Below are 25,371 nucleotides of genomic sequence, written 5' to 3' on the forward strand. Positions count from 1 at the left end.
TATCGCGAAATTGGCCGTCGTGGTAATTGTACGACAATAACAGTTATGCGAGTGTGTCGTGTGTGGACAAACGAAGGTAGAGGAACACGAAGAAGACCAATTGGTCAAGCGAGGCGTACCACAGGGCGTCAAGATAGGCGCTTTAGACTCCTGGCTCCGCGAGACCGTTTTGCTACTACGCGTCAAATCGCTGACCAATGGTTTGGAGTAGAAGATAGGCTTGTTACTATACGTACCCTATACCGTAGCATTTGAGCCTTTGGACTGCTTTCATTCCGCCCACAAAGTGTGCTTCCTTTGGCTGCGGACCACTGTCATCAACGTTTGAATTGGTGCAGAGAACGGCAGCATTGGGTGGCAGAATGGCATAATGTAGCATTAATCGATGAATCGCGATTTTGTTTAGGTGTGCATGATGGTCGTAAGATGATAAGACGCCGCCGTGGAGAGCGATGAGAGATCGGGTTTGATATTGTAACAGCCCCACGAATGGAAGCCATTTTTATGATGCACGACTAATTAGATGAACATAAAGATATACTTAGATTTGACAAGATTCGTGCTACATAATTTTTATTACCTCGGAAGCTCTAGTCTCAGAGATTTTAGGGAGTGGATTCTTTAATAGATGTTAATGATATACTCTTATTAGCTTAGAAAAATTAAAAAGATAGAAAAATTTAAATAAGGATGTAGAATAAAAAGATAAAAAAATACAAAAAATAAAATATTGGGCGCCATTGGTTACCTAAGGGAAACCAAACTTTATACAAAAAAAACAGAAATAAAACAAAGAAAGATAAATCAAAATAAAACAGAAAATATAGTCAAATAAAAAATATACATAATATACAACATATTTTAATGTAACTTACCTAATTTACTTTATACTCAAAATTCTATATTCAGTCAATTTTTTATTGTTCTTACGATTCAAGAGAGAAGGAAAGAAATAATAAATTTAGATGTTGAAAATCAAACTTTTATTAAAAAACAAAAAAATTAATCTCTTATCTCTCTGTGTTACAATTGCTATTTCACTACGCGGAAAACACTTCACATTGTTAATGGCTACAGCAAACAGTACATAAGGTTATCCATTGTTTATAAAAAAAATTATAGAAAAATTCAGCATTCAACTCGAACAAAATTATTTAGTTAAACTCGAACAAAATCATTTAGTTCAATAAACTGGAACAAAATTTACTTTTACTCGAACAAGATTATCAAAAGTTCATTAAACTGGACCAAAATTTACTTTTACTCGAACAAGATTATCAAAAGTTCATTAAACTGGACCAAAATTTACTAGCCAGTTTAGTATTCAACTAAGGGGTTGAAACTAGCAACAAAAAAAGAAAACTATACATCATTCCTGCTCTGACTGCACGAAAAAAAAACAAAATACCAAAAATGGTATCTACAAATTAACGACAATTCGACTGATTGCAACGAAAATTGTCGGAGTCCCATTTTTCCACCACACTGCATCGCCGCGCTGAGTTCTCAGCCGGCCAGGAAACTGGTATTTAACTACATTTTGAAACACTGACTCTGAACTGTACTTGGTGACGGGTTCAACACAACTTAACTTGATGATGGCCCTGGTGGAACTGACTTCTCTCAGCTCTACCTTGATCCTTCTAAACTTGGGTTCCTTCTCCAAAAAAAAAAGAAGTTACCTCCTACTTTGACCAATAGTGACCATGCCACCAATCAGGTGGCAAGAAAACTTACTCAGGGCATCCCATAAATGTCATGATTTTTTGCTTTCTACCAATACGGACTCGTTATCTTTTCAATATCAAGATTCCTAAGTTTTCACGAAATGCGATGACTCATACTATTACAGTTAGTTTTGAGAACACAATATTTACTAAAGACATCGGCTTATCCAGGTTAAGCCTTCCTGTCCCAACACAACCTTCAATAAATTTGTGTCTGAGAACGCCATAAACCTTAAGACTCTAGTCTACAACTGCCATAAAAACCTTTTATCTTACAAACTACAACACTGCAGGGGTTTATTGAAAAATATTCCGTTTACAATTTTGTAGGATATAAACAATTTGGTGTACCTTAGTACACCAAATTTCAAAGAATCGTACGAACAACGAAACAAACATCCAAACCCGTGAGAAGTGAATAACGTCATACTCTGCATAAAGACAGTACCGTTTTTCTCAGTATTGTAAACAACTATTCAATATACAGGGTGCAACGAAAGTGTTACAAATGTAAACTGGGTTGGAATTTCAAATATTTAGACGGTAACTTTGAGACTGTTTCAAGATGGGGTTTGATGTTGAGAGGCATATACACACGAGAGTTGGAGTAATGGTTTGGGGGTTATTACCTATGGTAGCCGATCACAACTTTTGTTTATTCGAAGCTGTATGACAGATACGCCTTGATAACATCTTAAAAACCACTTTACTGTCTTATCTAGATGGCCGTCGAAACACCCTTTTTCAGGAAAACAACGCGCGTCCTCATGTTGCTCGTCCAACTATGGACTTTCTCCAAGAAGCTGGCGTTAATCTTTTGCCGTGGCTACCCCGTTCAGTTTAAATCCTATCGAAAATGTGTGGGATATGATGGGGAGGAGACTGTCCACTTTGCACCATCCTCCACAGACTCTGGCACAGTTAATCCATGAAATTCAAGTTGCTTGGAACGAGGTGCCACAAGCAGACATCGATCATCTCATTTTGTCAATGCCTAGACATGTACAGGAGTGTATTCAGCTAGGGTGTCGCCAAACATTTTTTTTCTCTGATTCTGGCTTTGGTTTAGAACTAGAACCTTTAGCCACGTAATTGTATAACTTATTACCAAGTCAGGGGAGTAATGTGTAATGTGTGTGTGTGTTGAGTGTCGCCAAACATATTATTAATTTTTTTTTTATTATATGTCAATAAAAAGTCTTGCCAATGTTATCGTTTCATTCTTGATGAAAATGTAACATGTTACCAAAAAATTTATTTCCAGAAATCATTCCGTCTGGGTGTAACACTTCTAATGTCACTGAGTATATTATCATGTCAATTACATCCTTCCATTTCAGTAAGTATAGCTTTTATATTATAAAATGAAGTGTTTAATTATATTTTTCTTTTAAAATACATAACAATTAGTACCCGTACTTATTAGTAAGTAATTCATTTTTCAATTTCAGTACTCTATAATATGATTTGGTATTGCATTTTTAAAAGGAAAAATAAATATTCAAAATGTATTGGTCGGGATTTTTACTTATGCGAGGATTGTTGCATGTCGGGATTTTGGCCTGTCGGGATTCTGGCGTGTCGGTGTTTTGGCTGTCGGGATTTTGGGCGCCACCGGTTTTTACTGGATTTACTTAACTTTTATGTGGGGATATATTGTCCAAAAAAAATTGTGGAGATTATTTGACCGGAATTTTTTGAGGGGATTTTTTTCCGATGACTATTTATCTGGGGATTATTTGTGGGGATTTTTTTGTCTGGGGATTTTTTGTCCAGGAATAATTTGTGTCGCCGTATATTCTACAAATATTAGTGTTAGAGAAGGAACCAGATACTATAAAATGAAAAAAGACATAAATCAGAAATTTTTATTCACCAAATCGTTTCCGTCAATTAAACTGAAGTGAGAGAGTGAGAACATGTTTAAACAATAATCCAAGTCGCAAATTTCCTCTTCTACTTGCAGTGCACCTTCTTCCATCAGTTTATCGAAAATTATTTCCATTTCGTAGGTATTTAAGTTGAATTTTTCCAACGAGTATATACGAGTGTTTATCATATATTCTTTGTATAACGTATATACTGTATTATCACAGATAGTCGTTTCTAATTCGTCATATTTAACAGTGGAAATGTTTTTTATGGAAATGACTTCCAATCCATTTTGGATCATCTTCATTTCTAATATTTTTTTACCTAAAACAAAAATAATAGGCTTCACTAATAACATGAAAGACAAAAGAAAAAGAATATTTAAAAAAGCAACGCGGATGCCTTTAAACTAAGAACACATGAGGAGAAGTTACGAGAGGTCTTAGCGGATAAATTCGAATATGATCCTTCACATAATCAAGATCAAATTGACGAAATTAACAAAAACATAAATAGGAACCTCCTCGAAGCCAGACTACAGGTCGCAAAGAAAACAAGGACTAAAGAAGACAAAATAAGCAACAAATTTAAACAACTAATGACGGAAAGAAGACAACTACCATATAATGCAAAACAAACGCCACACTCAAGAATACATAGAACTTGGAATGAGAACTTAATAGAGCGAGTCATTGAAAACAACAGAGGCTTAAAATGTCCAAGATCCTCACTTAACTCTAAAAAGAGAAGGACAAATATAAAATAACAAAAATAGTCGAAGACTTCTAAAAAAACCTTGTATGGCTCGCAAAGCCAGCCTAATGAATCAACGACGGAGAACGTCAAAAGAAAAATAAAACACGTGTGATCAAAAATACTACCAAATATACAGAGAAACGAGTTTTAAAGGAACTAAAAAATATTAAAGGTCCAGGACACGACAATATAATTGCCGAGCTCGTGAAAACAAGTAAAATAGTAACAATCACTAAGTACAAACATGCCGAAGATACATGGATGAGCGCGGTGTAGGTCACGGTCGCGGTCGCGGTCGCGGTTTACATCGATGACGGGCAGAACATACCGAAGATACTTTCCGTATCCTGTTTTGGCATCGACATCGCTGTAAACCGCGATGATAGGTCGCGATTGTGAACGGGTGACACATCCTTGGTATGTGCGAGCTCATAATAAAATGAAGGTTTGTTTTGACAACGATGTACACATAGTAATATAGTTATTTAATAGATGTCTCCATAATAGGAAGATCCCTAAAGACTGAAAGAAAGTCTAGTAATACACTTACCAGTACCAGGTACTCTACAAATAACTGGGCATGAAGATAACTCAAGATGGAACAATCGATGCTGCTATACAAGACAGAAACATACATGATACAGGGTAGAAAAACCATATCCATGATGAACGGTATTATGTGGGACCAAACAATATCTAAAGCGAACAAACCGCTCATATACAATACCGTAAATAAAAGTGTAATCACATATATCAGTGAAGTTTGGCCACTGAAACAAAGAACGGAGAAAATGTTACTAGTAACAGAAATAGACTTCTGGAGAAGAGCAGCAGGCAAATCAAGAATAGATCGGATACCGTACGGCCATGTACATAGAGTGCAGGGCCACCGCTAAAGTGTTGGCCGCCCGTGTGCCACTTAATATTTGCCGCCCCCTTCCAACACTTTAGTCGTTTCAACATAGGTAGGTACTAGTATTTAAAGAAATGTACAGGACACCGTAACGCGTATATGAATAATAATCTGGAGGGAGGGAATTGACAAAGAACTAGAGGAAAGAGAAATCCCTCCAAATATATGATGGATGTTAGGAGTCGGAAGGCGTCGGAGAACGCTGTAAACCGATAATAGTAGAATTCTGCAGGGTTTCTGCGGAAACTGAAGGAAACATTCTGCAGATTGTACAGTACATATTTAGAGTTATAGTTATAAAACATTTTAAACTACTTTATTATGCCACACCTTTCAAATATAGTCGATCCTTATATGAAAAAAGCGAAAACTCTCCGCATTCAGTAGCTATATTTTTTATATCGTGACCAAGTGTGGGCGGGAAAACCAAGGGAAATATCGTAAAGCCACTATTCTCTTCGAACATACACACACATTTCATATTTAAATTTAATATTAGAAATTTGTCTAAATAATTGCAGCACTTAGACGATTTCTCCAATAAATGTTTTGGACATTCATATTCTTTGCTCCATTCGTCCGTTTTGTAGTCGTACCAAAAAATATTTGATTCAATTATTCCAGGATGACCTCTACTTCCTACAAATAAAAAATTGTTGGTAGAATAGTAGCTTTGGATAATACATCTATGTTATGGTACACTAACCTGTAATAAACACCTTAGATCCCACTACACATATTTCAAAATGTCTTCTACGGAAAGGCATACTCGATTTCGTTTCCCATATTTCTTTGATCGAATCGTACACCAATAAACTATAATTCCATTCCGCATTACTTGGCACACATATTCCACCAACCAAAAATATATACTCTTGATATCCTTTTACTTTAAAAACTTCGAATTGCTTTAAATTATTTACGAATCTTCGAAAAATATCAAGTTTCCGATCTAAAATGATAAAATCTGAAGCTGATTAGGTCTATATTATGTCTACATGTTTAACATTGTAAGTAGAAGTTCTCAAAAATGATGGTGATGTTTCCAGGCCCGGATCTACAAATTTTGCCGCTCCCCCCACCCTGCAAACACGAAGGGTCTCCCATGACCGGTTCTAGGTATTCTCCGTGCCTACCGAGGGGTCTGGAGGTATTGCTCCCAGGGGGAACACCCTCAGGAGAACGAGGGCCCGGCTCCTCTCCGGAACCGCCACCCGGAAAATTAAAAAAAAAATATGTTTAAAATGATGAGTTTTAAGGCACTTTACAATGTCATAAACATATACAGTTAAAAAATTACAACGTTCATAGTCTATTATTTTGTATTTTATGTATAATTTATTACAAAAAATAAATAAATAAAATGAGAAAAGATTTAAAATTATTTAAAAACTTTTATCTAATGATGGTGATGTTTCCAGGCCCGGATCTACAAATTTTGCCGCTCCCCCCACCCTGCAAACACGAAGGGTCTCCCATGACCGGTTCTAGGTATTCTCCGTGCCTACCGAGGGGTCTGGAGGTATTGCTCCCAGGGGGAACACCCTCAGGAGAACGAGGGCCCGGCTCCTCTCCGGAACCGCCACCCGGAAAATTAAAAAAAAAATATGTTTAAAATGATGAGTTTTAAGGCACTTTACAATGTCATAAACATATACAGTTAAAAAATTACAACGTTCATAGTCTATTATTTTGTATTTTATGTATAATTTATTACAAAAAATAAATAAATAAAATGAGAAAAGATTTAAAATTATTTAAAAACTTTTATCTATTTTTGCAAACATTCATGTTGCAAAATTCTGTATTAGTATTTTCCTCTTGTCAAGTTGGGCAGCTTAGGCTAACGCCTATCTCTCCTGACCATACCACTCCTTAAATAACTTTTAATTCACTTTAACACTGACAATGATCTTTCAGCTGATGCAACCGAAACAGGCAAAGTCAAAAAAACAGTAGGGAAGTAAGTATTTCAAGATAACTAGAGGATAGTGTATTGAACTGATCAGTAGGAAGGCCATTTCATATAATGTTTTTAGGGTTGTTATTTCAGTTTTCAACCCTTCCCGAAGAGAAATTAGTTCCAATGGCAGAGAAGGGCTAATGTCATTTTCATACTTCTTTTGAAGCTTTTCTGCTCTTTGCATAATTTCATCCTCTGTCAATTTTACAAGCACAGTAGGAAATATGCATGAAAATGTATCAACTACGTGGTGTAGAGAATTGAATTGTTCTGCCATCTGACCATTTACCACATCTAAAAGAGCATAGAACACCTTGACCTTGAAGGAGGTCTCTTCATCATAAAATCTATGGTACTCTGCTAATTCATCAAAATGCCTATTCACTTTGCTCTATCGAGTACTAGCAAACACTTGGTCTACCTGCCATTTGGAAGCAAGATTAGTAGCTTCTTTTCTTATAGCTGGGTAGTCTTCTCGAATGTTTTGTAAACTGAATGTTCTGAATGTTCTATTTTTAGAGTCTGCACAGCTTTTTCCAGATATGTTTCTTTACCTTGAAGTGTTTTAGAAGAGATATTTAACTGAATGAAGACCTTAGATATAATAATCGTCATAATAATCAATTTAAAACCGTCCATTGGTTTTACATGTCTGTCTGCTTCTTCAAATTCGTCCGCTTTTTTGCTTTCAAGCAAAATCCTTCTTAGAGATTATTTTCGTCTTCCTTGTACTACGAGAGATGTCGCTGTTTTACGTCTGAAAAAGGTGGAATCATTGCATCGCGATGTTTTCCCTTAAATAGGCAGGATTGTTGATATTTGGTTTAGAGTTGTAGCTTCACTGAGGATGCATAGATGCTGAAATAGCTATATGGAGATGGTGGTCCAACTCTGAATCAAATAAAAACAAAAACTGCCCTTATCTATCTTTTTCCTTCTTAGAGCTTTCATAACATCTGGGTATATAAGTTTTATGTTGCTTTGAACATGAAGATGATCATTATCAATGTAAATCATAAAACCAAATCTCAATTTTTAACAAATTTCTTATCAGCCGTTCAAATGAATATAGCTTTTTCTTTCCCATTTGTTTCTTGCGTCGGGGCCCCTTTGGGCCCACCAGGCTGTATATGCCCCCCCCCCCGCATTGTAGTGTCTCGCGGTTTCTAGATCCGGGCCTGGACGTTTTAGTGTTTTTCAATGGCACACGATTACATCCATCAAAACTTTTTTAAAGTGTTTAAAAAAAGGGACTGACTTTATGTTGGGTATAACTTGCTTAGTTTTGACAAGAGAAACTTTTTAACGGCTTAAAAAAGTTTTGATGAGTTTTCCTCGAAAAGTGCTTCATTTTTTGGATACTTATTTCCCGTTGAAATATTTGATTTGGAATTTGACGAATAAGAACCTACTTTTCATTAGCTACAACTGTGCTTATATTAGGTCTACAGACTTCATACATATACCATTATTTTTTTCACTTTTTTATAAGCTATATTTTTACTAAGAAGTTTTTTTTTTCGCTAAAATACTTACTTTTTGAGTTATTTGTAAAAAACCGTCTAAAAACGAGGTTTTTTTTTGTTGAAAAATGGACATTTTCACTCGCAAATAACTTGAAAAGGATTGACTTTGTGAAAAAGCTCTATAAAACAAAAATTGCTTAGAGTTAGTCAGTTTATTTATCCATTTGTGGACTTATTTTGAACGTATTTTTTTCACCCCCGAGAAGGGGTGATACTCAGCCCCAGAGCAAAAGTATACATCGGCACAATATCACTTTTTTTCTGTGACATTTATTAACTATTTGGTTATTAATTATTTGGGTTAACTATTTGTATGCCAAATTTCATGTCAATCCAAGCGGTTCTTTTAAATTCGCAAGTTTTGAAATATTTTACCGTGAGTGAATTATTAAGCTGGTTGGACTCCCAGTGTGCAAGCAGTGACAGATCCAGAAATTTTTTTTGGGGGGGGGGTATGGATTTTGAATGATGTGATTTAATTACTTTTCTCTGATGCAAGGTCTTACTACCCTAGGATAAGTGGGTTTTCAATTATTTTTTGGATGGGCCTAATTTTTTTTTTGTTTGACAGCTCTTGGTTTTTCTTTTTTTTTTTAGGATTATTGAATTGATATTTATTTGGGGTGGGGCGTCATGACCCCGTTACTCCCCTCTCTCTGGATCCGTCACTGAGTGTAAGTTTAGAATACTATAGGATAACCCACGGTTATTAGACTTTATTATATTTAGACTTTATTTTCCATACATCAAAGACATAAAAATAGCGATTTAAGAGGAAGTACCAAAATGCAAAATTTTGACGCAAGTCAAAATTCTCAATGTGTTCTAATTGTATTAATTTTTTTTTTTCGAATCCTGAGAACACTCATAAATATTTTTGAAAAATTTAAACTCAGAATGAAAGACTACATTATTACCGAGAGCAGAAAGTCCCTGAAAACTTCTATAATGTTTATTTTAATAAGTTACAGGGCTGAAAATAAAAGAGAAGTGTGATATTTAATTTCAAATATTTCATTCAAAAGAAACTGCTTGTTAATTCTAAAGGGCTTTCTACCCTCGGTAATAATGTAATCTTTCGTTCTGCGTTTAAATTTTTCTAATATATTTATTAGTTTTCTCAGGATTCAAAAAAAATCATATGACGATTCAAATGACAGTACTCTCGTGACGTAATCGCACCCTTAATGTTCATTGATTAGTCGATCTGGGCAACCGTAGTAATGTCTAAGAACCATGAGGATAACCCGTGAAATTCTGCGACGACTTAAAAACCTTGTCACTGAATGTCAGATCTCAAAACACCTCCGACTTTTTAACACATTTACAATTGTGAGAACTTGGTGTCTAAAATTTTGAAACTATATTATAATCTATTAATTGAACTATATTACTTACCATAGTAAACCACACGAAGTTTGCTTTTATCTGCAACAAATTTTTTATGTATTTTCTATTTTTCATTTACATATACCTATTTAAAATAAAATCATTATGTACCTAATTGGTTAATGCGTTGTCCCTACATGCTGAGCGAACGCGGCTTTAGTCCCATGGCAACGCTCAATACAAACAAAACCTTGGCCGACGCTGTGAGATATTTAATTGTCCTAATTCTTCGCTTGTCATTAAACGGCATAAAATTTAGCCAGCATTTTAATTTACCCCAAACGAGCAGATACCTACACATAATAGTGATAATAGGTCTGCTCACCGTGGCTGTTCCAACCCATTAGAAAGTCTACAGTCCACTCTCCACCCCCAAAATAGAAAGGAACAGCCCATTTCACTAATTTCTACCAGTATATCCAAATATGGTAGATCATCGGTCATACCACATTTTATATTTGTTAACTACTTCTACTGATCAAATTTCAAAATGTGGTAGACAATTTAGAGCAAAGATTTTCCCAAAATATATCATCATCTAAAGATTCACGAATCGATTTGAGAGAGTACCTCATGAAAAATCAAAAATAATTTTAAACTTCAAGAGTTGATAGGTTCAACTCTTTCTTCAAAACAACCAAATGGAAGTCGGAAAAGATGGACAACTTACAGAACCTATAGACATATGCAGCGGAATAAGACAGAGTGACTCAATGAGTCCTATGCTCTTCAATTTAATCATGGATGAAATCATCAAAAGCTTCAACAAAGGAAGAGAATACAGAATGGAAAACAAAGAAGAAAAATAGTCTGTTATGCAGACGACTCAATATTGATAGCCCAAGATGAAGATACTCTGCAAAGATTAGTCCACAGATTTAACATAAGATCAAAAGAATTATTGAATATGACAATTTCTTGTCAGAGAACTAAAACAATAGAAATCAGTAAAGAACCAATTAGATATAAAATAGAAATTGGTGGTATCAGTATTGAACGTAATGGAGACAAAAAAGTAAAATACAAGTAATGGAGATAAAATACCTTGGAATTACAGTGTCAAGCTACGGAGACCTGGACAAATAAATCAGAAATCAAGTACAAGAATTCAAGAAGTCAAGAATTTATGAAGCCAGTGTAAGACCAATAATGATATATGCATCAGAAATCAGACCCGATACAGCCACAACACAAAGACTATTGGAAACGACAGAGATGAGAATAGTGAGAAGAATTACAGGAAAGAATTACAGTGTATAAACAAATGGACACTAAATACAATAAAGAATACAATAACCACATACGTAGAATGGGGCGGACACGTGTGGTCAAAATAGTAAAAGATAAATCACCAATCGGTAGAAGTATAGGCCGACCGCGCAAAAGGTTGAGTGGCATAGTGACAAACTTTCATAGAGATATCAATCCGCCAACGAACAAGCAGAATTGCTTATAAAGAGGAAAAAGAAGAAGAAAAGTTGATAGGATAGAATGGAAGAACCAGGACAAGGTGGATCAAAGAAGTGATGGCTGTAGAAAGGAGGATTTGAGGGCGATTTAGGTCAGTCCGTGGAGAGATGCGACTCTTCCTAGATTGACAATTTTGCATCCGTTTCTGTATCTTACTTTCTGTTTCTAATTTCTGAGCCTCAGCTCATTGATATTTTCCATGACTATCTACTTCCTTTGTGGTCTACCTTTTTTTCATTGGGATAACTTTCATCCAATATTCTTGACTTGCAAACTAGGCTGTTTTTTAACTACTGTTGACATACAAGGGTTGTATAGTTGGTACACTTTTTCATTAGTTCTTCTCCATTCACTCTCCAGTATCATATAATCAAATTTTCTGCAAAGCATACTTCTTTCCTAGGACTTTAACTTCAATGAGTTTATACACGTATGCGATATTTTCTTTGGCTTAGCAATTTTGCTCACATCTCCAGTACATAAAAGGTATCTCCAAATTCACGAAAGATTTGAATTTGCCGCCATTTGTTCAGTAAGATATGGTACCATGCTAGAGGGATGGAGAACAAGCCCAACAATACCAATATACAAACAAGGACTAAAAAGCCACCAACATAAACAAAGGAATAACGCTGCTCCAGTCTACATCAAAACTGTTAACAAAAATCTTGTCGCAGAAGGTATATCTTATTAACTAACACTGTAGGTATATCAGAAGAACAAGGAGTCAGGACCAATAGATCTACATCCGACGTGATCTTCATATTACGGCAACTAGTAGAGAAGTCCATAGAGTTAAAAAAATGCTCTTTACCATGCTTTGTGGATTCAACAATGCGTTTGACACAGTTCAACTGAAAAACGTGATCGAAACAATGAACTGTCAATACTGATGGAATCGCCATAAAGTGAGTTTAATGGGGCCAGGATGAGATAGAAGATAATCAGGTAAAGGAGGGAAGATAATCGCCATCTTTCATGAACAAACAAATTGATAGTGCTAGTCAGGTATATCAGGGTTGCCAGATTGGGGTATTTTCCCACAATTTTGGGGTAATTTGAAAGCGTATGGGGAACTTCTCCAAGCAGAAATGTTTGAAAGATTTTTTGGGGAGAAAATTATGGAAGATTTTAAGGGGTCATGGTAAATTCAATTTGCGAATGTACGCATAGAACTGTATTATACTCTCATATAATCGAAGAAGATAGGACCTATAGATTATTTCCAGGGCCCTCTGTTGATAAGTAGTATAATTTTGGTTTACTGTTCTCTACATTTGACTACTGATTTATTAAAATTCGGCAAAAATTTAAATTTGGGTGATTTGAGGGAATTTCAGTTTCTAAGTGGGGGTTTTATAAAATCACATCTGGCAACTCTGGTGGTAGTTATAGCAAATTTTACCTGACAAATTCTCTGTCTCTCTAGGACCTCTCTCTTGTATGTTGACGCCAATCTCGCTTCACTGTTTGAATGGGACGGGGCCATTCCATATCAGTATTGACAGTTCGTTGGATCGAAATCAAGAATCATAAAAACGTCAATAAAACACATAAAATAAATAAAACGATCTCCTGTAAGAACAAGAAAATAAAAAATAATAATTTAAACATACTTACCCACACCGATTTCATTGTTTTCCACAAGGCGTTTCTTATTGGGAACATCATTAGATGAATTTCGGACCAAAAGACAAGGTACACTGTCAATTATTATTTTTCGGTCATTTGATTGACTCAGCACAGATGCTACTTTCAAACATTTCTTCGAGCATGAAATGTTTGGAATGTTGTTTAAAAGATTGTACAAACACTTTAAAATATCTTCAACTTCAGTAATAGCAAGATCTGGATAAGTCAATATTTCTCTAAAATGATCAGGCAAAAGTTGTTTGTAGTTGACACAACTAAGTAGCTTAATGAAGTCATCTGAAGTATGGTCTTTGCTGTGATCGTACCACCATTTCATTAGTGTTTGAAACACTGTTAACTCGCTATCAGTCACAAGGTGCACACTACCAATATATCTAATAAGTTGTTGTAAGTTTAAATCATTAATACTGTCATTCTCTTTAATAATTGACATAAATTCAGTTAATGCTAGTCGCTTAGCTTTTAAAACTAACGGTTTAAGTTCTAGCTGCTCTGCCATTATCCATACTTTCAAACAATTTTGTACTGATAGAATTTGGTTAAGTTTATCTAAACACATGTTTCTAATCTCACAAAATTGTAGCATACAAGCTGCATGTAGTATCATAAGTACATCTTCATCTTCGGTATCATTCCTAGGATCCCCCAAAAGCGTGAGTATAATGTTTACAGCTTTTAGATCTACGTCCTGAAATTAAAACAACAGTTATTGATAAACTAAGTCAGGGATTCAACACTTTTCTTTGGCTTGGGGTTCAGAAATGTACTAGGAACCAGAGAGGGGTTATTTGCTTTTAATGTGTTAGCTCAAAGATGCATAGATATGAATGTGGATGTGCACGTTTATTACATTGATGTTGACACAGCATTTGACATAGTAAGACATGAAAAGTTAGTCCAATCTTTACTAGAATCAAAGATCACAAATTTTAATAGATAACGAACCCAGTTCAGAAATAATAATTCACAATAAAATAATTAAATATAACAAGATAAGGGCCGGTTGTTCGAACGCTAATCAAGAAGTTGATTATAATTAAGTCCCCTTAACAACCATCAAATAACAACACCCCTCATTCGTACGTCAATCAGTTGATTGTAATCAATTATGTTAAATATCATTATGATAATTAACATAATTGATTGATTAATTAATTATTAATTAACATAACAATTATTAACATAATTGATTAATAAATCTCATAATTGTAATCAATTATGTTTTCTGCAACCCAAACAAAGTTGACATTGACAGTTGGTGACAGTAATTAAATATTTGATAATGATCAGTTGATTCCATTTTTGATTAGCGTTCGAACAACCGGCCCATAATATAATATGATAATAAGAAAAAAATAAATAATCAATACAGAAGTAAAAACTTCGAGATGTATTCTGGTATAAAATCGTTTATTTAAAACTATAAAATGTCATGGATTGCAAAACGTTTTCGTTCTATACAGAACATCTTCAGTGCATCCTGCCGAGTAGTTTGAAACTAGCACACTGTAAATAGTGTTAACCCCATCGTATATGGTGTACATAATATAATAGATTAAAATTTTATGACTACAAGTCGATGTTGATAGATAAAGTGGAACACATGCTAAAAGGGTGCCATGGTTCCCTGCTCAAAGATGCCTAAATGCTCAATTACACTAAATTTTCTCTTTTTTTTTTCACCCCTGTAACTTATTAAAATAAACATTACATGGGATATAAATAAGTTTTCAGGAACTTTCGGACCTCGGTAATAATGTAATCTTTCATTCCGCGTTTAAGTTTTTCAAAAATACTGATTATTTTTGTCAGGATTCGAAAAAATTAATGCATTTAAATAGCATTGAAACAGAAGAGTTTCTACACACCTTGTATACCTTAATAACTAGGTATAGTAACAATATAAATCACAATCCTACTTTTACTGAAAAACTCCAATTTGTATTCAAATCCAATATCATGTAAGAGTTGCTTCTTACATCTATAAAAGAATTTTTACATTAACAAAGAATAAAAATAATACCTTAATTGAAATAGTTTTTTGATCCTTCTCTATAAAGTTTCCTTCCAGCATTGCCTTAAAGTAATCACTATTGGAAATAAGTACATCTCTTTTACATTTGACAGGTGTTCCTTCAATTTCTAAAATAACTTCCTCTGAACACGACATATTGAATCAAATAAAACTATCAAACACACATTACAAAATGTTGCATCACTAAAATATACAATCTACGTATAATTATAAATTAAATGGGAAAATCCCAGTAGACGGCGGTATACCTACCTACTCTACCAGTTTTAAAAATGTTAGGTAGAAGATGTTACATGGTTTTCATGCATATACCTAATATTTCAACATCGACATAAGCTCGAATGAATAAAAATGAGAATGTAGTTTATACTCCAAATGTTGGAGTACATACTAATTAAATAGAGAGTATCTACTCTCACTGTGAGTAGAAGCTCATCATATCAAAATATTTTTAAAACGTTTTTATTACTTGGCTTGATTGTTGTCACGGTCTCCGCAAATTTTGTAATCCATTTTAAAAATAGTTCTAGGCTACCTACGTACCTGAAATTTTCAGAATAGCTTAGAACTAGCTAACAATGCAATATTTATTAACTGATATTATACAGGGTGATTGATTAGTGGGGTAAAACTCCGTAGATCCGGTATGGTAATGGATAGCGGTAAAAGTTAGTAACAAAAACTGTAGTCAACTTTGAACTTCACATTTCAGAATTAGTTAGAATGTTACAGGGTGTTCGATAACATAGTGACAGATCAAAGTTATGTTTTTTTTAATAGAACACCCTGTATTTTATTTTATATTCAAAATTTCTTAACTTCTTCATTACAAAAATATAAAGGTTTAGTATGTTATACAGGGTATTTACAAAGTTATAACCAATTTTATATGAAAATCGTAACAAGTTTAACTCCCTGTATAAATAACAATAAGCACAACGGCAATGGTATATTAATGCCATATTTTTTTAATTATTGTCAAAATTTTCATAAATACTCGATATTGCTAATTTTCTTTATATTGAATACAGGGTGAGTCAAAACGCAAGTACATTATTTTCTCAGTAATTTCAAATGAAACACCCTGTATTTTATATAACTATCGAAAAGTACCATTACCGTACTTTAATTTTTATATAACATACAGTTTTCGAGATATTTTCATTTTTCAGAGCAAATTATAAATTACGGGTCTAAATCTATCCAAATTTTAGGCAAGCCATGAATTGTCTAAAACTGACAATTTACGATTACTGATTATCAATCTATAATCAAAGTTGGTTACAATTTTTGTTATTAATTTTTATTGATATATATTACTATAACGTATCTACGGAGCTTTATCGCACTAATCAAACACCCTATATGGATAAATCGATTTTTTTTATTTCAAACTATTTTAAAAATGTGACTAATGCAATGATATTTTAAAGTACGTTAAATTGATGGTGGGTCAGTGGCATTAGACTGCAGATCGAAAGTTCCCTAGGTCGATCACGGCTGTTGCGTATCTTTTTTTAATTTTTTTAATAAATAATTAAAAGTTGATATAATTAAAATTCATATTTTATAAGTTAATTATTATATGTACCATTTTAAACAACCGTGGTATTATAAAATAGTTATTTATGAAACAGTTCCTGAAGTATGCTTTTTGAGAACGCACGCGATTTTTAGAGCACGAGCGACAACGGAGCGAGTGCTATAAATCGCGTAAGTTCGGAAAAAGTACTTTACGCACAGTTTCATACAATATTTTATCTACGATAAACAAATAAAAAAAGCTGTAACTCTTCGTCACTGGAATTCATTTCTATTTTACAATTTTTAGAACTTTGACATTTAAAAATTCTAACTACTTTCAAACCACAAAACTGTCAAAACTTTTGTTGTAATTCATTGCTCATATTGTCATCACCATGACAACGCGAAAGTTAAGGATTGTCACCATGACAACGCGAAGGTTAAAACAGTGCGAAAACGTAAATCCCATTTAAAATACATTGTTACTTCACGCACACTTTAAATCCGTCACGCACTGCTATCTATAATGACAGTTTTCACAAACTAAACACATACATAATATGACATAGAGTAGATAAAGTACTTTTTTATATGGTCGCAAACGAAAGGTCCGCTTCCTTCATACGCTGACCAGGCCTCATGCCACGATTCTGCATATAATCCACATTGAATCCAATTGCCATTAAATGACTGTCCACATCCTGGGCACTCAACAGTCTCTTCTGATTCTCGGTTTGAGCTGGTAGATGGTTTGGGTTGCTCAATATCAAAAGTTAGTTTAGTTTTGAAGTTTGAAGCTTTCTTTTTGGTTTCTTTGTTACTATCTTTCATATTTTTCCTTTTGATCCGCTTTTCCAGCCTTGAAATCTTTGGACTTCGTACTTTTAGACTCATATGACGTGATTCAAAGAATGCCTGCACTAAACAGACTCTTCTCTTTAACTCCACTCATTGGATAGCTAATCGTATGGTCTTTGCCTTAATATTAATACAAAATATGCCTTCCACTGTTAAGTAACCTTAAACTCTTACGTTTTAGAGTAAAAATATTACATTCCGAAGAACAAGAACCATTGACCTTGTAAAATCCAAAGATCGAGTGTCAGGTGGATGACAATTTGGCGGGATCTTCTCCAGTTGAAAGCACACTAAAACGTGATATCACGAAATTCCTGCAGTGATGCCAAGTGTTTAAATATTCACTGCGTACTTTTAGCCGACCGCGTACTCTTACCCTCCTTTACCTTACAAGCCAAGAAAAATACCAACAGAGTGGCTCAAATCTGAGTTGGTACCATTGCCCAAAAAAACCAGGAGCAAAAGTTTGTGAAGACTATAGGACCATATGACTATAGGAGCCATCTGCTGAAGCTGATTTTAAAAGTAATCCGAAAATGTGAAGAACAAATTGCGTCCAATCAGTTTGGATTTGTGAACGCCGTTGGTACGAGGGAGGCTTTATTTAGCGTGCACAGTGGCGGATCCAGCATCGTTAAGAGGGGGGGGGTCGATTGGCTAAGTTTCTATAAAATTAAATGAATGTTTTTATAATCTTTCTATATAATTAAAAAAAAATTAAATCACTTGGTTTGAGAGGGGAGGCCGATCGCCCCATCGCCCCTCCCTGGATCCGCCACTGAGCGTGCAGGTGATGTTTCAGAAATGTACAGATGTCAGCTGTGATGTTTTTGCATGCCTGATTGACTACAAGAAGGCTTTCGATAGAGTCATAGATGAACAAATGATGGAAGTGCTGAAGAGGACAGGGATTGACGGAAGAGACCTGAAAATAATAGCTAACCTGTAGGGGAGAGTTGGATAAAACGGGATAGTCGGATAAAACGGGATACCTAACCTAGAGACCCAACTAGTGCTGCTATCAATCGTACAACGGCGAAAACTTGTTCTCGGTCGTCATTTTAACATTCTCAGTTCGTTTTACCCCGATGCCATTATTTGATGAAAAGTTGTTGTGTTTAGAATTGTTTGACTCTATTTTTTGAAGTTATACTTCTTTACGGGCGTAATGACGGTGAATTTTTATATGGGAAAACCTAGCGACCGGGCGCATGCGCATTATAACTTTGTTCTGATTGGATGTTCAAATGACATGACAAAAATTATCCAATATGGCAGCTGTGGCACAGCTGTGTATGATTGTTGCGTTTTAAAATTTGTAGGAAGAGAAACAACAAACAAAAAGTTAGTTAATGGTTATACTGCCTTTTTAAATAGTTTTCATATTATATTTTTGGACTTATTTACATAGAAGAGATGATTGTTGCATGCCAATGTGAAAGCCCATCAAACTGTGACTAGCATGAGTGCCGCAGATCTCGCTTATTCAAAGCTAAAGAATCGGTAAGTGTTTTATAAATAGTTGATCAAATTTTGTTATGATATTTGAACATAGCCACTTTGCACGATGCAAGTGATTGCGAAATTTATTAGTCGTTATACGTGCTCCGATACCTACCTATTTGAACCTACCAAAATACATAAGTAGTATGTAATACTTTTATTTACATAATTTGATTACCATCAAAATTTCTATCAATATTCACCTAATATATTGTTTTCTTACTCTATGTTTTGTTGTATTTTTTCAATTCTAAATCATTTCAATTCAAAATCAAAATAATTTGATTTACATAAGTTAAAAATGTCAAAAGTTTAATCCGTTTAGTTAGTCGATCTTCGCACATAATGACAAGCTGTCTCTGTGGCGAAGTGAGTGAACCCCAATACAACGCAAATACCAGCCGCGTGGTAAGTTGGTTCGAATCCCAATAGAAAACTTTTATTTTTTTATTTTTTTTTTATACATTTTATGATTGTAAGTATATTTATTATATAATTTTATTTTCAGAAAATACGTATTTAGTTAAAAAATTTTCCGACAATTAATGTTCAGAAATCATTTGTGGCATTTTTAATGTGTTTGTGTGTGTTTTATTCTTTTATTATTTTAATTTTTGGCACTGTTTTAATAAAAATGTTTAAGAAGTAGTAAGTATAAATTAGTTTAATATTTAAATAAAATATAAATAAAACGTATATTAATTTCGTTTATAATCATATAATCATATAATAGAAGTATAACTTCTTACGTGCGTACAAAGTACACACACATTCTTTTTTTGGTACTTTGTACTTTTAAGTGCGTTTTCTACATTATATTGCCTACATATCTATACATATAATTCCGGTGACTATTACATTTAATTAAGCACTCATTAACGAATATTCTCATGTGTAGTCTATCTAATTTTAGTTTCACGTTTAGGCAGGAGCCATTTTTGTTTTGAAAAATGTCCGAGTTGGACAAAACGGAACACTTATAAGTTGGATAAAATGGGATACATTTTTTTATGTCCCGTTTTATCAACCTATTTATTTGTTGGTCTATTAATTTTTTAAATAACGATAAAGCGTGTTCTCATACTGCAGAAAAGAACAACATATTTTTATGTGACTTTTGTTCTGATATAGGTACCTAGTCCTAAATAAAAGGTCTTATTTCCCATTTTGCAATAAAACATCAAAAAGGCCTTAGGCCTTTTGTAGTCTTATATCTACTTAAATATACTTTTTAGATAATTTTATGCGAAAAATTAAATATTGTGAACTTATCCCGTTTTATCCAACCGTGGTATGCTAAAACGGGATGTGCGAGACTTTAATACCTAAATATTTTTTTTTACTATTTTCCAGTCATTAAAAATAGCTAAAAATATGTTTTTTGTGTGCTTCAATAAATGTTATACCTATAAAAAATAATAATATGATAATTTCTTTAACATTTTTTCCGTAATAAAAATAAACAAGAATGGTATCCCGTTTTGTCCAACTCTCCCCTATTGGAATCAATCAGCAGTGCTCCGAATAGATGGTGAATATACAGATCAGATCAAAATATAAAGGGGAATGAGACAGGGGTGCATAATTTCACCGCTGATATTCACTCTGTACTCAGAGCACATTTTTGAAGTAAACCATATTGATGAAGGCATCTCAATAAATGGAGTCAAGCTCAGTAACCTGCGGTATGCAGATGATACAATAGTGATTTCCAATACCATAGAAGGGTTGCAAAACTTAATAAACAAAATAACGGAAACAAGTCGAACATATGGACTAGATATGAACACCACCAAAAGCAAGCAATGATCATCAGCAAGGAAAACAAGACTTGGTATTCCCTATGAAATTTTCTACAAAAAGGTGTTAGCCCACTTAATAGGATGTTTGATAAGATTTTGTACTTCGTATTATGTAGGGAGATGCCTCTATAATTAGAGCACTTGGATTATTCTTTCCTTTTTATGGATCATGGATAAATTTTCGTACCATTTTGTTAGTTTTGTTAGTATTTTCTCTTCGTTCCATTAAGTGTCATTCTTCTTCTTCTTGTGGTGCTTTCTCCTTTAGTGGAGGTTAGCGACTACACTGGCAAATCTGTCTCTGTCCAATGCGGCTCTAAACAAAGACGTTGCATCAAGGCCGGTCCAGTCTCTGATATTTCTAAGCCATGAAATCTGGCGCCTACCGGGAGCCCGTTTTCCTTCAATCTTACCCTGGATGATCAGTTGCGCGAGGCGGTACTTTTCGTTTCTCATTATGTGTCCCAGGTAGCTAACTTTTGTAACTCTAATTATTTTTAGCAGTTCCCTATCTGTACCTATTCTCCTCAGAACATTTTCGTTGGTGGTGTGAGTTGTCCAAGGTATTTTCAAGATTCTTCTATAAAGCCAGAGTTCAAAGGCTTCTAACTTGTTCATCAGTGTTTTGTTGAGTGTCCAGGCCTCCGTTCCATACAAAAGTATCGACCACATAGCAATGCAGAGAACGACATCTAAGGCTGATATTAATGCTACTGTTACAAAATAAGCTTTTCATTTTGATAAACCCTTGTCGGGCTACCTCTATTCTCGCTCTTACTTCTTGTTTATAATCAAGTTGATTGTTGAACCAGCAACCAAGATATTTGTATTGGTTTACGTATACGCTGTTGATGTTTCACATATATTGGAAGGGGTAAATTTTTGTTCCTTGATATTTTCATAACTTTGGTTTTCGCAGTATTGATCTTCATCCCCATTTTTTCACAACTCTCAGTAACCCTATCTAACAGTATCTGCAGACTATGGTAGAATCAGTCATTAAAACCGTGTCATCTGCATAGCGGATGTTATTTATTCTTTGACCGTTTATCCTGATTCCTTCTGAAGAGTACGATAAAGCGTTCGCAAATATTACCTGAGTAGACGTTAAACAGTATGGGTGATAGCACACAACCCTGTCTAACACCTCGTTGTATTTCAATTGGCCTTGACGTGTTACCATTGGTCTTTATGATTGCTATCTGATTTCAATAAATAGCCTCTATAATTTTAGAATCTCTTTTGTTGACTCCAATGTCAATCTAGAGTGGTGCCCCTTAACCACTGAGTACTGATAAGTTTAAAGTTGGAACGCTAGGGGTCTAAAGGCACTTAGATCCCTATACTACGAATCATCACAGTTTAGTGTTGTAGTTGACATAAGTGTTATTAAGAACGATTTTGATTATATTTTCTTTGTAAATGGTTATAATACAAGTTACTTTACTGCTGGTATTTTTCAAAGTATATATTATATTATATAAGTGTGTTACATTACTAAAACTCTTACTAAATGGGAAAATGTGAGGAAGAAGTTCAATCTAGCCTACAATATGTAGGTAAAGTGTAATTACTAGAAAATCCACGAGGAAAATAAACTTCCTGTAGCTGGCTGTATACCATAAATCACAAAAATACCAAGTTTCTTGTCAAAGGTATATATTAAAATACCCTAAATAAGGGTCACAATACAAAACGTTTTCGGATTAAGGAATCCATCATCAGTGTTTAAAAGCCCTAAAATTAAGTATAACCTAATTAAATGAGATAAAAGTTAAAATTGACAGAGGTTTTCAAGAACAAGAGGTCATACTTACAAAATTTGCATGCCTGAGCCACCAAAATGTATAGGGTTAAAACCCTTTAAATGTAAATAATAAAGATATTTTACATATTTATATAAAATTCATCGGATGTTATAGATAAACCTGGATGTTACCCAGGGCAACACAGGACTCTCCCCACGTGGTTGGAACTTTTTTTGGAGAAAACCTCACATATTGGATTTCAATGGCCAACTGACAAGTGAATTCAAGAAAACTGGAGGCATGTATATACAAAAAGAAGAAGAGAAGACTTTTTAAATAAAAAAACATTTTTAAAATTTATTTACATAATATATTAATTTTTATTTAACTTATACTAAAAATGATCACAGATCAAATAGCTATGTACATGTTTCCTTTTCCTTCTCAGCTAATTTTCTCAACTGCTTAATGTTTTCCGCTTCCTCAATTGTGTCGGGAAGTTTGATGTTGGATGTTTCTGGGAAGAATAACGAGAAAAACGCAGCGATCCAAGACACCACCATAAATGTTATAAAAGGCAGTGGATTCCAGAGTTGAGCCTGAAAAATGTTTTAAATATTAGTTATTTAAATGTTGAATCGGTGGTATATGCGAGTTCATTTTGAATGAAATTAAAAACAGACGTACTCGCTATCATTTATTGTTTAACTTCCGACGACCGGTTTCGCTCTCGACAATATACAGAGCATCATCAGTTCAACGGTTACAAGTAAGCTAAATGATGCCGTCACAAGAGGTTATTTCTATAGTCTTCAATAACATGATTTCTGGCTCAAATTTAATAGGAATTTGATTGGACAATGCTGCATAGTTGACCTGATGATGCTCTGCATATTGTAGAGAGCGAAACCGGTCGTCGGAAGTTAAACAATAAATAATTGTGAGTACGTCTGTTTTTTACTTCATTAGTTATTTAGTTTTGGAAATATTTTCAAAGTAAGTACAAACAATTGGATTTCGTCCTAAGTTTTCCTCCAACGTGATAGGAAGTAGATATAAAAACAGGAAGTATAAATATTCGTGCTCGTCTTGTTAAGGTGCTGCGAATAATATATCGCTTATACTATATTTCGGCGACTTTAAAATAGTCCTTGAGGTTGTAGCTCTAAAACCGGAAGTACGAAGTCGAATTTATCACCTCTAGTACCATATTTGGGTTATAAGTTCTCGATCGACGCCTTATTTGTCATTCTATCTGTTTTAATGTCGCAGGAGTTATATTCGCGGACATACAGACGGATGGATAGAGATACATTAAACCGGAAGTATATATTTTGTTCTCGTCTTGCTAAGGCGCGTGGAATAACATATCGCTAGCAATATTTCGATGGCATTAAAACAGTACTTCCGGTTGTAACTCTAAAACCGGAAGTCCGAGGTCAAATTTCCTACATCTTATACCATCTTTGGGTTATAAGCTCTCATTAGACACCTCATTTGATATTCTATCTGTTTTAATAACGCAGGAGTTATACTCGCGGACAGACAGGCATGAAACCGAAAGTATATATTTGTGCTCGTCTTTCTAAGCCCCGTTGAATAATACATAACTTGATATTTACCAAAATCGGCGTCTGTGGTGCTACCATAGATCCAATTCTTCCCAAAGTAGAGCAAATTGCCATAAAAGTATGCCTCATTTTAGTCGGAAACATTTCACTGGTATGTACGTAAATCAGTGTAAAGGAAATTGTAGCTCCAAACTTGCCCAGCAAGTATACAGCAAGGCTTCCAGCGTGAGAATCTAAAATAAAAACAAATCAAAATTACTTAAAATCTTTAACAGAGTAGAGTATTTCGAAAATACAAATCTAAAAGTACCCGTCTTGAGCTGCCCCCCCCCACTTGCAAAAATTAAAAAACAAATAGTGCTGATTTATGAGCTTTCATATTCCGCACATCAAAAATTTTGAGCTCGTTACACTGAGCAGGAATTTAATATTTTAAATATAGGAATAATACTTAAAAATAGAGATATTGAATCGATCTTTGCGGCAGAATTACGAGCTATTTATGAGCTCTTGAAATGATGAAATCGATTTTTGAGCTCATCCGCTTCACCTCCAAACAACCCTTTAATTGATTTAACTTAAGAGAGACATGCTGAAAAAAATTAAAATATATCGCATCACGGATATAATTCCTATACCTTATATATTCTAGGAATAAACTCTTACATCACGCGCATTTCGATTATTGAGCTACAACCCCTTCGCAAGAAAAAACCACCCCATCTTCCCGGCTTAAGAAAGAGTTGTACTTAAAATGCATTAAAATAATTATTTGGCGACTCAATATCATTTAATAATTTATGAGCTCTCAAAATACGCGCATTTAGTTCATTAAATTGCAATTCCTTTTGTATAATGCAGTCACTGAAGGTAAAAATCAACTATTACCTTCAATTTCGGTGAACCTTCATCGATTTTCACGAATATTGGTGAGTGGTTATAGGATATCTCAAGAAACAAAGGTGACATGGTGCTACCTTGCGCCTTTACCCTGTGGGTGGACCCCTTCTCAGGGATGAAAATTATTTTATTAAAAATAACTCCACAAATCGATAGAAGGA

General features: G+C 34.4%; 2 protein-coding genes across 7 annotated transcripts in view; both read right to left on the minus strand.

Moving 5' to 3' along the window:
- LOC126888403 (uncharacterized) overlaps positions 1 to 15,501 on the minus strand; it is a 59,815-nt gene extending 44,314 nt beyond the window's left edge. For 3 of the 5 annotated variants that reach the window (XM_050656643.1, XM_050656645.1, XM_050656642.1), the window contains exons 1-3: positions 15,293 to 15,501; positions 13,237 to 13,957; positions 10,156 to 10,185 (exon numbers count right to left, since the gene is read on the minus strand). In XM_050656643.1, the coding sequence (XP_050512600.1) occupies positions 10,156 to 10,185; positions 13,237 to 13,957; positions 15,293 to 15,439 (898 nt within the window). In that variant the 5' untranslated portion in view covers positions 15,440 to 15,501. The remainder of the gene's footprint in view (positions 1 to 10,155; positions 10,186 to 13,236; positions 13,958 to 15,292) is intronic. The other 2 variants (XM_050656646.1, XM_050656644.1) reach the window with 1 other exon arrangement.
- Positions 15,502 to 23,086: 7,585 nt separating this feature from the next.
- LOC126888408 (organic cation transporter protein-like) overlaps positions 23,087 to 25,371 on the minus strand; it is a 94,389-nt gene continuing 92,104 nt past the window's right edge. For both annotated transcript variants that reach the window (XM_050656653.1, XM_050656652.1), the window contains exons 9-10: positions 24,362 to 24,543; positions 23,087 to 23,338 (exon numbers count right to left, since the gene is read on the minus strand). In XM_050656653.1, coding sequence (XP_050512610.1) covers positions 23,159 to 23,338; positions 24,362 to 24,543 — 362 coding nt within the window. In that variant the 3' untranslated portion in view covers positions 23,087 to 23,158. The remainder of the gene's footprint in view (positions 23,339 to 24,361; positions 24,544 to 25,371) is intronic.

Source organism: Diabrotica virgifera, chromosome 7 (assembly GCF_917563875.1).
Source record: "Diabrotica virgifera virgifera chromosome 7, PGI_DIABVI_V3a".
NCBI lineage: Eukaryota > Metazoa > Arthropoda > Insecta > Coleoptera > Chrysomelidae > Diabrotica > Diabrotica virgifera.